The sequence below is a fragment of the Vanellus vanellus genome, assembly GCF_965231255.1.
Source record: "Vanellus vanellus genome assembly, chromosome: 5".
In the NCBI taxonomy this organism is placed as follows: Eukaryota; Metazoa; Chordata; class Aves; order Charadriiformes; family Charadriidae; genus Vanellus; species Vanellus vanellus.
In genome coordinates this window covers 457282-473466 of record NC_138910.1, presented here as the reverse complement: position 1 = coordinate 473466, position 16185 = coordinate 457282, and the positions used below count along the sequence as shown (strand labels likewise).

At 44.3% G+C, this 16185-nt stretch overlaps 1 protein-coding gene across 1 annotated transcript in view; it reads left to right on the top strand.

Annotated features, from left to right (window-relative positions):
- Positions 1–16185, top strand: part of PKP4 (plakophilin 4) — a 73115-nt gene that overhangs the window by 37995 nt on the left and 18935 nt on the right. The window contains exons 9-10 of the mRNA XM_082483955.1: positions 1436–1568; positions 9429–9642. Coding sequence (XP_082340081.1) covers positions 1436–1568; positions 9429–9642 — 347 coding nt within the window. The remainder of the gene's footprint in view (positions 1–1435; positions 1569–9428; positions 9643–16185) is intronic.

The following is a 16185-nucleotide window of genomic DNA, read 5'->3' as shown; positions in this document are numbered from 1 at the left end:
TAATATTGTAGTAAGTTTTCTCTTTGTGGGAAGGGGAATCAGAGTTTGAAAATTAGAAAGTACATACCCAATTTATTTGAACGAATTTTTTGTGAGCAGCCTGCTTAAATTTCAGAACAATGTAAGTTTAAAAATGATATATAAATACACCATTTTGAAAGCCAATACACATCCATATTTTTAAAATAGTTACTAGTTTGATGTTGTAAATATATGTACCCAGTGCGGGCACGTGACAAGTCTAATATTATCACAATTTAGTAGAGACACTATTCATTAAAACCTTGTATTGGAAAATGGGAATATGAGAACCATGCAGAGCTCGGGGGGATTTATGGTACTGTCTGTCTTCAGCGTGGCTATGGCATGGCTGGAAGTTCCAGTCCACCCTCGCGTTGCCAGTTCATTGAGGCAGCTTCTGGACACTCCTTGTCCTGAAAGCGCATTTCACGCTCCACTGGTTTAGAAACGACTGAAAGTGGAGCACCTCATACTGGAGGATACGGACTGCAGTGATGCCTTGGGAGTCTTTCCTAGGGAACAGCAGGGCACCAAATAAACTCTGAAAAACAATAGCTACTAGCTGTGGTCAGACCAGAGTCTCACACTGAAATCTTCGGGGCTTCCTGTGTTCCAGAAGGCTTATAGCGTGATCCAGTTATTTTCTAGTTTGGCCCTATCCTGCAGTCTCAAAAATAAAAATTTTCTTTTTAAATTTACTTGGATTTTTGAGCATGGGAAAACTTAGATACTACTTTTTTTTTTTCTTCCCCTCAGTCTTCCTGTACAGAAGGGAAATAGCCCAGCAAATACTAATGGGTATATTTCTAAATCTGTGAATTGGTTTCATATGTTTAATGACTTTTCCAGGATTTGTCTGCAGAAAATCGTTTTGTTTAATGAAGATTTGATTTTAATGATTTTAAGTTTACAATCCCCGAATAACTCAAATTATGTGCAAACTTCCTACATCTGATCACGTTGATGAAATTTCAGGCTGCGCAGCTTTTGTTGCTGTATAACTGACTTCAGACTAGGATGAACACTGAGCACTGAGAAAAAAAATGTTGTGTGGAAGGGATGTCCCTGAGCAGCATTGTTAAGTGGGTGTCTGTTGCATTATATATTTAAGTTTGGGGAGATTTATGTAGGCTTCAGTGTTTGGGTTGGTATAATTTTACTATATATTTATTTGTGTGATCAACAGCCAAGCTAACTGGAGAACATAGGATGTAAACCATCCTTTTCCAACCAGAAGACTAACAGGTGATGTGACTCAGTTACTCTAACGTACCTGTGTTTCCTCCCAGCCCTGACATTCCAGAACAGAAACGGAATTGTTGAAAACCACTTAAGATGCTCTAGTAATTCTAGTCAGTGAATAAACATACTTTTATAACTAATGCCTTCTCTTGAATGTGTTCATGTAACGCAGGGAGTTTGCTTGGCGAGATCCAGAACTGCCTGAAGTCATTCACATGCTGCAGCACCAGTTCCCGTCGGTGCAGGCGAACGCGGCTGCCTACCTTCAGCACCTCTGCTTCGGGGATAACAAAGTGAAAACGGAGGTACTGTGTGGGTGTGTTGCTCTTCCTGGGGAAACCGTATAGGGAAAACTAGACCTCCTGCCTCTTCTTGGTTTCTTCATCGTATCACCGTATTTTGGAGCCTTTTGTGTTTGTTTGTACCCGATGTATGATAATACTGAAGTACCTAGGTGTGTGTGATTTTACACACACACACACACACACACACACACTCTCTCTTTCCCTGACATAAGAGGCTGCGTGGAAATTGTATGAAAATATTTTACATTCAAGTTGTGTAACTGAGCAGAACTGTAAAGTGTATTTACCAGAGCCTGTTTTTGCGTAACCTGTTGATGACTGGAGACTAAGGAAAACAAGAATTCTGGCAGGCTTCCCACTGGCTTTGATGTAGATATTTAAGGGATCGCTGGGAATGGGTGAACTGTCAAGCAAAGGAAAGAAATCCAACCCTAGAAATATATAGAGGGTAGTGTTTATGTCAAGTTGATGTGGAAGAAGGATACATCTGAGTGAAAATTCAGAATATCATTGAAATTTCTAGAAACCGTTTGCGTTTGAAGAGCTGCTCTTTTTGCAGAGCGGCTATGAGCTATTGATCTGAAGGAATTTGCTTTTTCATTTGTCATGTGCGTATTATCTGTTATTTTCAGTATAAGCGTTATTTCTGTTAATAAAATGTTGGTGCAACTTTTATAAGAAGATAGCCCAACATAATTCATTGTTGCTGGAAGGCAGACGAAAAGATGGTGGTGGTTTTGATGTTCCGGTAAAGATCGCAGTGGTAACAGATGTAGACAGATTTATAGGTAGTCTCGGTATTTTATAAGGGATATGAGAGCTTATTTAGGAATTCTTGGGATATTTGCCTGCAGATGTTTATTTACAGGAGAGCTCGTGTTTCTTCACTATTTCCATTTTCATTATTACAGAATTTGTTTTAGAAATTATGGAATGTCTGCTTTAATTTTTTCAAAAGTACACAAAACCAAAGGAAACATGCCAAAGTTTAAGCAGAATTTGAATGTGGCTCTAATACTTGTCGTGTGTGGTGTCTCAATTGTTTACCCTACTTAGCATTAGAAATATTTGATATGTTTTAAAATCAGTTCAGGTAATAAAGGATTATAGACATATTATACCATATAATCAAGCTCATGAAACCTTACCCAAAGAAAAAGGTTGTCTTTCGATATAGACAACAAGATGTGCTACAGCAGTCAGAAGACAACTAAATGTAGACGGCCTTCCACTTAGTGCGGGGAATTTTGGAACACAAAATTTCTCCTTTTCAAACAGAGAAAATTTATGTACTGGTGCAGTTATTTTTTTGAATAGGAATAATCAGCTGTTGGAAATCCTTCGAATACTATGAGAGAAAGAATGCAGTTGTCTGGCTTCTGGGAGACAAGGCTGGTGCGGGCTTTTGGGAAAGCAAGCCTTCTGTTGGCGTGCCCTGAGGAGGCACTCGGTGCCTCGAGGAGCAGCTGTCCCTCGAGGCGGATCCGTATTTGGGACACACGAGGGTTTTGGTGGCAGTAGGGAAGCTGCGACGCGTGTTCCTGTCAGAGCAGAGGCCAGCACAAGAAACCGGGTGGAATAGGAGAGGAACACAATTACTTCAGTGCCAAATTGAGTAGAGCCTTATTGCTCTACTCTTATTTGAGGGCTGCTTTTGTATTTTCATTCGTTATTTAAATTTATTATTTTATTGCTGTGGTAAAGATCAGATTAATTTGCTAGATTATTCAGGATGTTAAAAGACTAGCAACATAAACTAGAATGCTTGCATTGCTAAAACCTGATGGTAAGCATAAGAAACCACTTGGGGGGAGGCAATCTTTACCATTTAAATTACAAAACGACGTAGAATTAATAAATTACGCTTCACAGAATCACAGAATGGTCAGGGTTGGAAGGGGCCTCTGGAGATCTAGTCCAACCTCCCTGCCAGAGCAGGGTCACCTCCAGCAGTGGCACAGGACACGTCCAGGCAGGTTTGGAATGGCTCCAGAGTGGGAGACTACCCCCCCTCTCTGGGCAGCTGTGCCAATGCTCTGCCACCCTCAAAGTAAAGAAGTTCCTTCTCATGTTAAAATGGAACTTCCTATGTTCAAGTTTGTGCCTGTTACCTCTTGTCCTGTCACTGGGCACCACTGAAAAAAGACTGTTCCCATCCCCCTGGCACCCGTCCCTTAAGTATTTATAAGCATTAGTAAGATCCCCCCTCAATCTTCTTTTCTCTAGACTAAAAAGCCCCAAGTCCCTCAGCCTTTCCTCATAGGAGAGATGTTCTAATCCCCTAATCATCTTCATAGCCCTTTGCTGGACCCTCTCCAGCAGTTCCCTGTCTTTCTTGAGCTGGGGAGCCCACAACTGGACACAGTGCTCCAGGTGTGCCTCCCCAGGGCAGAGCAGAAGGGGAGGATGACCTCCCTCGCCCTGCTGGCCACACTCTGCTTGATGCACCCCAGGATGCCATTGGCCCTCTTGGCCACCAGGGCACATTGCTGGCTCATGGGCATCCTGTTGGCCACCAGCACTCCCAGGTCCCTTTCCACAGAGCTGCTCTCCAGGAGGTCAGCCCCCAACCTGTACTGATGCACGGGGTTATTCCTCCCCAGATGCAGTACCCTACATTTACCCTTGTTGAATTTCATTAGGTTTCTCTCTGCCCAACTCTCCAGCCTGTCCAGGTCACGCTGTAAGGCGGCACAGCCTTCTGGTGTGTCAGCCACTCCTACCAGTTTAGTGTCATCAGCAAACTTGCTGATGGGACACTCTATCCCTTCATCCAGGTCATTGATAAATATATTGAACAGGACTGGACCCAGTACTGACCCCTGAGGGACACCACTCATTACTGGCCTCCAACTAGACTGCAGCACTAACCACAACCCCCTGAGCTCTATGTGTCAGCCAGTTCTCAATCCACCCCACTGTCCATTCATCTAACCCACGCTTCCTAAGCTTGCCTATGAAGATGATGTGGGAGACAGTGTCGAAGGCCTTGCCGAAGTCAAGGTAGACAACATCCACTGCCCTCCCTTCATCCACCCATCCAGTCACCCCATCATAGAAGGCTATCAGATTAGTCAGACGTGACTTCCCCTTGGTGAATCCGTGTTGACTACGTCTGATAGCCTTCTTTTCATCCAGGTGCTTTGAGATGACATCCAGAACAAGCTGTTCCATCATCTTTCCAGGGATGGAGGTGAGGCTGACAGGCCTGTAGTTTCCCAGGTCATCCTTCTTGCCCTTTTTGAAGACTGGAGTGACATTGGCTTTCCTCCAGTCCTCAGGCACCTCAGCTGTCCTCCAGGACCTTTCAAAGATGATGGAGAGTGGCCAAGCAATGACTTCCCCCAGCTCCCTCAGCACTCGAGGGTGCATCCCATCAGGCCCCAAGGACTTGTGGATGTCCAGTTTATCTAACCGATCTCTAACTTGTTCCTCATCAACCAAGGGAAAGTCTTGCTTCCCCCAGACTTTCTCTGTTACCCACAAACTCGGGGTCTCATGAGGACTGGCCCGAGCAGTGAAGATAGAAGCAAAGAATGCATTCAGCAACTCCGCCTTCTCTGCATCATCTGTCACCACAGCACCTGTCTCATTCAACAGCGGGCCCACATTTTCCCTAGTTTTCCTTTTGTCTCCTATATACTTAAAGAAACCCTTCCTGTTGGCCTTGACATCCCTTTGCCAGGTTCAATTCCAAGGCTGCCTTGGCTTTCCTTGTTTCCTCCCTGCATACCCTGACAGCATTCTTATACTCTTCCCAAGCAGTGAGCATCTTCTTCCACCTGAGCTTTTTCAGAAGGTCCTGGCTCAGCCATGCAGATCTCCTTCCCTTGCCTGATCTCTTTGGGATGCACTGATCCTGAGCTTGGAGGAAGTGATGCTTAAATAGCAGCCAGCTCTCTTGACCCCCCCTTACCCTCTAGAGCCCTCTCCCATGGGATTTGTCCAAGCAATTCCTTGAAGGAATCAAAGTTAGCCCTCCTGAAATTTGTTTCAACCGTACTTGTCATTTTGTGTATGCTGCACTTAATCCTGAACTCAATCTTCTCATGATCGCTGCAGCCCAGTCTGCCCCCAACCTTAGCATCCTCCACCAGTCCCTCTTTGTTTGTCAGTACTAGGCCCAGTAGTACACCTCTCCTGGTGGGCTCCTCCACCACCTGAGCCAACAAGTTATCATCAAGGCACTGGAGGAACCTCCTGGACTGTACGTGCCCAGCTGTGTGGCCTTCCCAGCAGATGTCAGGGTAGTTGAAGTCCCCCATGAGAACCAAGGCCTGTGATTGTGAGGCGATTCTCACCTGTCTGTAGAAGGCCTCGTCAACTTCCTCATCCTGATCAGGTGGCCTGTAACAGACACCCACAGCAGTGTCTCTCCTGTTACCCTGCCCCTTAAGACCCACAAGCTCTCAACTTGCTCTTGGTCTGCTCCCAGGGAGAGCTCGATACATTCCAGTTGCTCTGTCACAAAGAGCGACTCCGCCACCTCGCCTCGCTGGCCTATCTTTCCTAAAGAGAACATAGCCCTCCATGACAGTGTTCCAGTCATGTGAGCCATCCCACCACGTCTCAGTAATTGCAATGAGATCATGGCCCTGTGACCGCACACAGATCTCTAACTCCTCCTGTTTATTCCCCATGCTACACGTGTTGGTGTACAGGCATTTCAGAAAAGCCAATGAGTGTGTAGTTTTTGCCCTTGAGGGGTGGTGGGCCTTTCAGTCCTCAAAAATACCAGCACTCTGCCTCCCAGTGCTGAGCTGCTACCCCCAGGTGCCTCTATCGAGCCCAGTTACGTGCCCATCCCCCTAGTTTTAAAGCTCTTTCAGTGAGCCCTTCTCACTCCAGTCCTAGAATCCTTGTCCCCCTGCGAGACAGGCTTTTCCTATCTGCTGCCAGCAGGCCTGGTGTTCTGTAAATCAGGCCGGGACCAAAGAACCCAAAACCCTGCCGGTAGCACCAAGTTCGGAGCCAGTCATTGCCCTGCTGGCTCTGCCTGTCGACCCCCTCATCATTCCCCGCAACTGGAGGGATAGAAGAAAACAAGACTTGGGCTCTCGATCCCTTACCCAGTCATCCCAAGGCCCTGAAATCCTTCTTCATTGCCCTCGGCGTTCTTACTACGTCATTGCTGCCTAAGTAATGAATGTACTTCATTACACTTCCATGTAATGAATATCTATATGTAAATGCGTACAATACTGTTATATTAGTTCATGAGTGTATCGTTTTACAAGAATTGTGGGGTTTTTAGTTAGAATTTGAAATGCCTGTTCAAACTTGTAACAGCTGCTACAGTTTAAAATAGTTAGCGACTCAGCAAATTACAAATTTAAAGAATGGATTTCTAGTCCAGTTTTATTTTGAATTATGTATGCAAAAACTGTATCTCATCAAGTTTTGAGTACAGGTTGAAAAAATGATGAAGCTATTTTGTCATTCACAACTCATGTCTGTGTTATGGATGTGTAGTGTAGATGTAGTGTTTGATGTGCTGTACTGACATATAGGAATCCCGGAATCCAGACTGGTGGGGGTTGGCAGGGCTCTCTGGAGCTTCCCCAGTGCCACCCCCTGCCTGAGCAGGAGCACCTCCAGCAGTGGCACAGGACACGTCCAGGCGGGTTTGGAATGGCTCCAGAGTGGGAGACTCCCCCCCTTCTCTGGGCAGCTGTGCCAGTGCTCTGCCACCCTCAAAGTAAAGAAGTTCCTCCTCGTGTTAAAATGGAACTTCCTATGCTTTTGTGCCCGTTCCCTCTTGTCCTGTCACTGGGCACCACCGAAGACAGACTGTTCCCACCCCCCGGCACCCACCCTTTAAGGATTGATAAGCATTGATAAGATCCCCCCTCAGTCGTCTCTTCTCCAGACTGAACAGCCCCACGGCCCTCAGCCTCTCCTCATCAGAAAGATGCTCCAGTCCCCTCATCATCTCTGTAGCCCTTTGCTGGACCCTTTCCAGCAGTTCCAGCAGAGGGAGATTTAACTGAAGAGTATGAATAGTCATTTGTTGTTTCATTATTTAGTAACAGAAATCAGAATGATTTGCTTTGAAAAAGAACAGCTCTCTAATTATTTTTCTATAGCATCCTACAGTATATGCTTTCAATGTAGTCTGTATCAAATAACTAATCTGTAAGGTAATGTTCATTTCCTAACTACGGAAATCTTGCCAGGTGAGTAACGTTAAAGTCCAGTGAAAGCTATTAGATACAGATTGCTGGTGGCTTTTGGCATAGCAGTGGCTTGTCTAATTGATCATCGCTGAACTTTGTGTCCCCTAGATTGATAACTTACATGGTAGTTGTATCTAGGTGCGTAAATATAGGTTTTCTTTTGAAAAATACACATTTTAAACAGGGGTATAAAAAATTTCCAAGTCACCAGTCTTTCATTTTATTCCTTTTATTCTGCTTAAGAGGTGGTTTGACAGGTAAAAATCCCATAGGCCTTGCATTTCCATAGCTTTTTCCCCAAGTCTCTTCAACTTGGCTGGTCTAAGGCGTACACGAGGATATTAACTGCTTTGATATCCAATGCAATTTTCAAGAATGTAATAGAGAGAAGGTTCTGGTTTTCAAAGTATCGACTTAAAATGATTTGGCTGGGTCTCGGTTACATTTTCATTGAGGATAATTTTTTTCTCCTTGTGTTACGGCCAATGGAAGACACTGAACCTTTTGAGCCAGAAATCCATGAAAACTTGTACACATGAACGTGTTTCAAATAGCCTCGTGGCTTGCCAAACTAATTCTTGTATGGGTTAGAGTAGAAGAGGGGCCTCTAAAAGTGCTTTTAGTGCTGAACTAGAGAACGCTTAGGACTGCTGTGTATTACATCGGACCATTTGGCCCAGGAGCACATCCCGCGTAAGCAGAGCGCTCGGGAATGCTGGCGCGACTTCCCTTTCTCCACGGGCTCTCCTCCTCAGGCAGCGGCGGTTTAGCCGCTGCAGGCATAGGGGTTTTAAAGAGCTCCTATGCCAATGTCAGTTCAGTAGGCGTTTCCACGGAGAGTATGGCACAAAAGTTACTATGTTGTGCTAAAATAACAATAGGTTATAATGGATCAGTCTTATATTGCAAAGTATTTTTTAAAACTGTTCATAGAAAATATCTTGGTAGCCTTTTGGTGGTGATTTTTCATTTAAAATTAATGTTAAGTAATACTGTTTAGTTATCTCTTTAAAATACTTTTTATTTAGTAAATATTACAAAACTAAAATACTTGAATCTTTTATCACTTCTGTAAGTTATTTGGAACAAAAAGTACTGCATGGAAATGAGATCTCAAAACATGATGTTAATTTTTTTAAAAAAATATATAATGAAGAAATGCAACTAACTGGCTTAAAGCAAACAATATAAACATTTCTTTTTGTTTTATGAAATTTCTGCAGATCAGACCTTCCTTTTAAAAACAACTTTAGACATGCCGGTAGGACTAGTTAAATGCTTATTTGATCTGATTGGGGGGTGTGTGCGTGTAGCCAAGTGTAACAGTTGGCATTTAAACCTTTGCAACTTCTTAATTCTAGTATTCCCTACAAAGATATTCCAAGGTATAGGAAATTACTTTAAAAACTGCGTTACTGGGAAACTAAACTTCAGCAGTAACGCTGCTTCTGGGAACGCAGCAAATGACTGAAAGTGCCCATGAGCCTTTTCAACAAGGGTGGGAGCGGCTCGCAGGAATTTGCAGTGCAGTGAAACAATCAAGTTACTACAACGTACCAACAATATTTCTTCTTGAAGTAGAGTGAAATGTACTGTTTTTATAAAAATAAAAGGCTTTTTAAGTCTGTAGAGTGAAATGGGTGAAATCACAGGGTGCTGATGTTGCCGCTGTTCCCCTTGGTAGGTGTGTCGGCTGGGAGGAATCAAGCACCTGGTGGACCTCTTGGATCACAGAGTCCTGGAGGTTCAGAAGAACGCTTGCGGCGCGCTGAGAAACCTTGTTTACGGGAAGTCTACTGATGAAAACAAAATAGCTATGAAGAACGTTGGTGGGATACCTGCCCTTTTACGCCTGTTGAGAAAATCTGTCGATGCTGAAATAAAAGAGCTTGTAACAGGTAAGTTGTGACTAGAAACAGCAGAGAACTATAATACAGATTATTTTCCTGAAGAGGGCAAGACTAGAATAACTGGTAAGTGACCGGAATTGAGGATATCGGCTGGATTTTTATTTATGCAGTGGTATGTTTTGTGAATACAAAATCACTTATTTTGGTTACTGGCAGGTAAACTATTAGCATAGAAGTATAGGTTCACTGGGAGAAGTGAATCCCGAGGTAGTTGCACTAAAGCTCTACTGAGGGTAGGTTTTCCCCTGGTGTGATTCTCCCGCATACGCAGTCAGTTCTGGGATGGGTATTTTGTTACTGACTCCTGACAGTTGTTTTATTACAGGCTTTTTTATCATCTGCTGATAACAGTTTTAAATAAGATCTTGTAGAATTCATAAGATGGACCCAAACTGTGTAAATGTATAAGTACAGTCAGAAAATTAAAAGTACGTGAATTACAGAAGCCTCTGGGTGCGCGGTCTGTCAGCGGCGTTGTGGCAAGTGTCTGTGCGCGCACTCCTGGCCTCACAGGTTTAGCTTGTAACCCATGAACCTGCTTGGTGCAGACAGAAAGTGCAGAAATAATAAATGATTTGCAGCTCTAGCACATGAAGGAGCTCCATTTCTGTCAAAACAAGGTGGTTTTGTTGGGTGCTGCATACATCTGCTCTCTGCTTCACTCAATACGGGACTGATTTGTCTATGAAGGTTTTAGGGGATTGAAAAATATGAGAGGATAGAAAAAAGCAGAGATTTCACTTTCTTTAAACAGTTCCTCTTTCAGGTTTTAGTCGCTCCCTCGTTTGATTTTGTTAAACGAGGAAGCTTAATTACTGACCTACTAAGCACAGCTCATGTCCCAAGTGAGAGAGGTGTCGTACTGGGAGCCTTTCCAAGTTACTTCCTTCTTTAGGAAAGCCATTAAGTAGAGAAAGGACTCTGTAGAGAAGGTATCCAAAGCATTTAAGTGCAGGCTATTTTCCTGAAGTATTTTCCACACAAGCAAGCATTAAGATAACCTGCAGCTTTCACGGTTTCTCTAGAAGGACAGTTTTTTTCTTAAGAAGTTCAAATGGAATATGTAGAACTAGAATTACACATTAGCTGCCTTGTCTGCTCTACAAAATTCATGTTGTATGTATCTAAATTACTTGTGCTTTTAAGATGTTAGGGATGGTTCCACAGACAAAGCCAAAGTCAAATTCTTAATTATAGAAGGTATTTAGTCGCTATTAAAAAAAAAAAAAAAAAAAAAAAAAAAACACAACTACTGTTATCTTTCAAAAAAGGTATAGCACATAATCTGTAAGTAAAAAGATTTTCAAATAAATATCGTATTTAATATAAATTATAATTAAAGATTACTACTTCAGAAAAAGTGACTCTTTTTAACACACATGTTTACACATTTAATTTTTTTTAACCAGCTACAACAAAATGGAAAGTTTTGACCTAATTGTCTTCTGGTTAAGTTGGTGGCGTTCACTTCTGTTAGAGCAATGCTGAATGCTTGAGAAGAATCCACAGCAGACTTTCAGAGCTTAGGGATTTTTAAATGCTTCCTATAGACAGCAATATAAAAAAAAAGTGCAAGAGACCCAATGATTATTTGTTTAATAACTAAAAAACGCCACCTATGTCAGAACTAAAACCAGCAAACCACAGCCAGTTTACTTTGTGTTCCCAGATTAAGATGTCAATACAGAGAAAATAGTGCAAATCTACACCACTAGAAAGACTGTATGCTGATACCTAGTTTAAAATTACCACTAGTCATTACTGCTATAGTTTATTCCTAATTTTTAATACAAAATGGGTTTTCCAGGGTAACATTTCTTAATGAAGTACACTGCTTCTCTTTTTGCTGAGGATGGTCTTTCTTCCTTACTAAGTGAATTACACTTTCATTATTAGCACTATCGATTGCCTTTGAAAGACAACAGGTGTATCTGGTGTCATTGCAAGTGAAATTCATCCAGTTAATGGGCAGTTAGATATCTGAGAACTTGATTATCCCAGATAAGTGAAATTAGAATAACAAACTTCTTGCAATCTGTATCGATACTTTTCACATGAATTCATTTGTATAAAATTTGTGAGGAATTCTTTAGTCAAAATCAATCTTTTAACCTCAGAAATTATTTGGGAACGTGCCCTGAAGATTAACTACGATAAGGGTGAAAAGCGAGCATGTTGGGGGAGGGGTTAATTGCACAAACATGTTTTAGAGGAGTAAGAGAACAGTAAGAATACTCGGGGCTATATTTAATTAACAGTAACTGAAATGACAGGATTGAAATGCAGAGAGATAAAGAAGTGGAAACCGAGCAGAAGTCACATTAAAAAATATAGAAAGTGTAATTGCAAAACCACAAGAATCTTTTAAGAGTCATCTTTTAATGGCTGTAGATTATTCAGAAAGTAAAACGTGCTGAATCGCTTTTCATAGTCATTACATGAAATGAAATAATACGGGTTTTTTTGAAAAGTCTTTCGCAGCTGGCCGGTGGGTGGGCTGGAGGCGGGTCGCTCCCGCTGAGCCCGCTCCGGCTGCATGCGCTGCCCCTCGCCTCGCCACCCTGGGCGCTGCGGGCAGACAGCGCTGGGAGGGGGACGTCTCTTTTGGTATCCGCACCGCGGCCCGTTACGCTTCAGCCCCAGCGCGTTCCGGAGGTGGCTGCTGTGCACATCTGCACAGGTTCGGTTCTGCGCGTTGCGGCACTGGCGAGGCAGCAGGAGCGCTGCTGGGGCCTCCCGGGCTGTGCGCAGGAACTGCTCCCGCCCTGGCGGGGTGGAGGATGCGTGGGCGTTTGTGGCCGGGCTTTGCAGTCGGCGCAGCCCGGCGGCCGTCTGCGAGCTTCAGGATCTCGTGTCTTGGGAGGCTTATACAGCAGGAAACTCCATGAGGTAGAAATCAAAGTATGCGCGTTCTTGAACCCAGGTGCAGTTTCTAACAATGTAGTCTGCTTTCAAGAGACCCTCAGAAACAGCCCTTTCGTACGTTAAAATGTGAGAAACGTTGGTGTTCTCGACGACTGCAAGTTTTCCAGAGAAAGCGAGTCAGATGCCTGCCTTAATGCAGTAGTTTCTTGATTTCCATCAGATCTCCAGCAGCAGAGATGCCACAAACCATGCCCTGCCCAGAGAAAGCCCTCTGATCCGCTCTTTTGAGCGGCTGGCTTTGTGGCAGCGTTCCTCCCTGGAAGGTCGAGCAAATGACGGTGCTGAACTTGGGGCAGCAGTGCCATTGTATAGCTGGAAGGAAGGAAGGAAGGAAGGAAGGAATGAGCACAAGTTCCAGGAGCAGTTAATCTCTAGCTTAGCTGTGTGGTACAGCTCGGCCCGTAAAGGGGAGGGAGGTTGGTGTTGATGGTGCAGGCAATGCTTCATAGTTTGTTTCTTCAAATGAGTCCTACCTCAGCCAGTTCGCTTGAGAAGCGCTGTTCTCCGTCCAGCAGCATGATCTTTCCTATACACAGTGTCATCTTTCTGAGTGATTGTATTCTTGCAGCCGTTGGCACTGTGCATTGTAGCTTTGCTTTCGGAGGAGGGACCGAGGGTTCTGCAGTTCCAGGCGACCTGAGGAGACTTCAGAGAAGGTACAGAAGTAGCGGCAAGTCCCACACCATTTTGCAGACTAAGCACTCTGTGAAATGGATGTGGTTTCCTTTCACAATTTTCACATTACTATAATATTTACCCAAATTCTACGATGTACACAATGCAAAGCAGTGGGGATTGGCTGTGTGGAACCTGCCGGGGCAGCATACGGTCATCTGTGATCGGCAGTGGACCTGCAGGCGGGTGCAGCTGCTGAAGGACTCCTAATAAACCTGCTGCCTGCTTGGTTAACACGACCTGATGTGAGCAGAGGCCGTGGAATTCATTGTCATAAACCCGTCCAGGGTCTTAAAAATCTGGATTAAAATGCCAAGATTCCAAACCAAAAGAGAACGTGAAAACCGTGGCTGGGTCCAGAGGAGAAAAGAATCCTTTGCCCCCGGCAATACCAGGGTTCTGTGAACAGTTGAGCCCCCCACACCCCGAGTACAAAGCCACTCCGCAAGGGATGAGCAAATCCTGCTTTTCTCTTTCCCATCCTGAAATTTTCTCGCAAATTTCTTTAAACAGACAAAACTGTGGAGTCACAGACATCATTAGGCGCTGACGTCCTGTAGTCCTGGTGACACTGCTGGCTTACCGCATACGTTTCGTGGAGTCTCTGAACTGGGTACCACAACAAACCTTTGAAGAGTTACCACATAAGGGGTTTTCTGGACAGAGCGAGTATTTCACAATCCTATTACAGTTGCTTAAGTTACAGTAAAGTAACTGGTTCAGCCCTGAACCTGTAACCAGTAGAAACAAACCGATGAAAGAAAACCCTTCCAGCGCTAAAAGCTGCTGAACTGGGGAGGAGGTGGGGCTTAATTACCCTCACGCTTCACTGCGCTCTGTTAGAAAAGACAGATTTGTCATCTGAAAACATAGCCATAGATCCACGTCCAGAAGGATTGTGAATAAATATAAAAAATTGTGTACATCAGAACAGTCTATACACAATTGTCTTAATACTTTTGCCAGAGGAGAAAGGGTGAGCGAGGAGGAGAGGTGCGGAGGTGTTTCCCATGGAGCCGATTCCCTCAGCCGCGGGGCTCGGCTCGGCTCTTGGCCCCGGCAGCGGCTGAGGGTCGACACGCTCGTTGGGTCCTGCCGTGCGTTTGGTGAGCGCAGACAGCGATGAAGCCAAAGTTGTGCTCACCGATGACAGCTCTCCTAGTGACTCCAGCAACTGGTGGTAAAGGGGGTAAAGATCTGCGTGGAATTCCCTCTCCCGCCAGTTACCTGTCCTGCCCGCTCAGCTTTTGCGCTTAGAGAAGCTAACCGGTCTTGTCCAAGTTCAGTCCAGAAGTGGACAGAAGATTCTTTACTATGACAAAAAGTGATGAATTGTAAGTGAAGTAGCTGCTGGCATTCGATGCGGCTCGGTTGGATGGGTTTGTATGTTGCTGTAAAGTGAAGTCTACTGGTTTTCTCGCACCGGGGCCCAAAGGCTTCAAGCAGTGTTACTGGGACAGGCATTGACCTCTAAAAATCAATAAAAGTAAAACCTTGTATTTCATGAGGTCCTTACAACCTGCGACAACAAAACTGTTGTAGATCTGATAAATTCTAGTTAACAACTAGTAACTTTTACTTAACAAAATATTTGCATACGCTGTCCCTATTGCACTACATTCTGCCTTCCTCCCGCCTTACCGCCTAACGGCAGAAAAAGGCCCGTGAAACTGCACATGCATTCGTTTCAGACTTCTGTGCTTCGGTAAGATCAACTATGATCTGCTTCGTGATTAGTTTCTGCTGTATGTGACATACTTTGCTGGTAGCTGTCAGCCGGTGCTGCCGTTTGTAAAGCGAATGAAAGAGCGCTACGCGCCTGCGATCACAGCGGCAGTCTCTCATACCTTCGTGTGGGAGGTGACGCTTACGGCATTTATTAGTCCGTGAGGGCAGTTTTAAACGTAATTCATATTAACCATGTAGAAGGCCATCAATTTGAATGTGTTGCTCCTGAGTAATCCCCAGCAATTTTATAGTGAACTTTTTTGGAGGTGGTGGGTGGTGGTAAAAATCCGGGCACTGCTTTTTCCCTATTTGTGCTAATTCTGGTGCTTTCATTGTTGTATTTGGAAAGTTTAGATAGAAACTTACATTTGTTTCTTTACAAGCTGGTAACTCTGGCTTGCTGTATTTTGCGGGGTTTAGGTGAGGATATTTTGCGTCTCACTTTGTCTTACTTGATGTCTGCCGTCAGAGTAGCAGGAGTAATTGCGCATCTGAGCTGGCTTAAACTCATTACTGAAGAGCATATATTGAACCTTTAAGAGATTTAATGAATTTGTACTAGGTAATCGCATAACCTTTTATTTCAGGATCTATAATTGCAATTGAGAAGACATCAAATTGTCTAAAGTACTGATTCTTTTCAACTGTTTGCCTAAAGATACTGTTTTCAGCACAGGACTAGCAGAAGGCGCACTAAAGGTATCAAAATAGTGTGGCCAGCAGGACGAGAGCAGTGATGGTCCCCCTGTCCTCGGCACTGGTGAGGCCCCACCTCGAATTCGAAGTCAAGGGATTTTTCAGTATTTCTATGACCTATCTACATGCAGTTGGATTTGATTAAAGATGATGAAGGGATTGGAGCATCTCCCGTATGAGGAAAGGCTGAGAGCGCTGGGACTCTTTAGCCTGGAGAAGAGAAGGCTGAGGGGAGACCTTATTATGGCGTACAAGTATCTAAAGGGTGGGTTGAAGGAGGATGGAGCCGGGCTCTTTTCAATGGTTCCAAGTAACAGGACGAGGGGCAATGGGCACAAGTTAGAACACAGGAAGTTCCGTTCAAATACACGGAAACACTTCTTTACGGTGAGGGTGACAGAGCACGGGCACAGGCTGCCCAGGGAGGGGGGGGAGTCCCCTTCTCTAGAGGTTTTCAAGACCCGCCTGGATGCAGTCCTGAGGGATGTGCTCCGGGCAGTCCTGCTT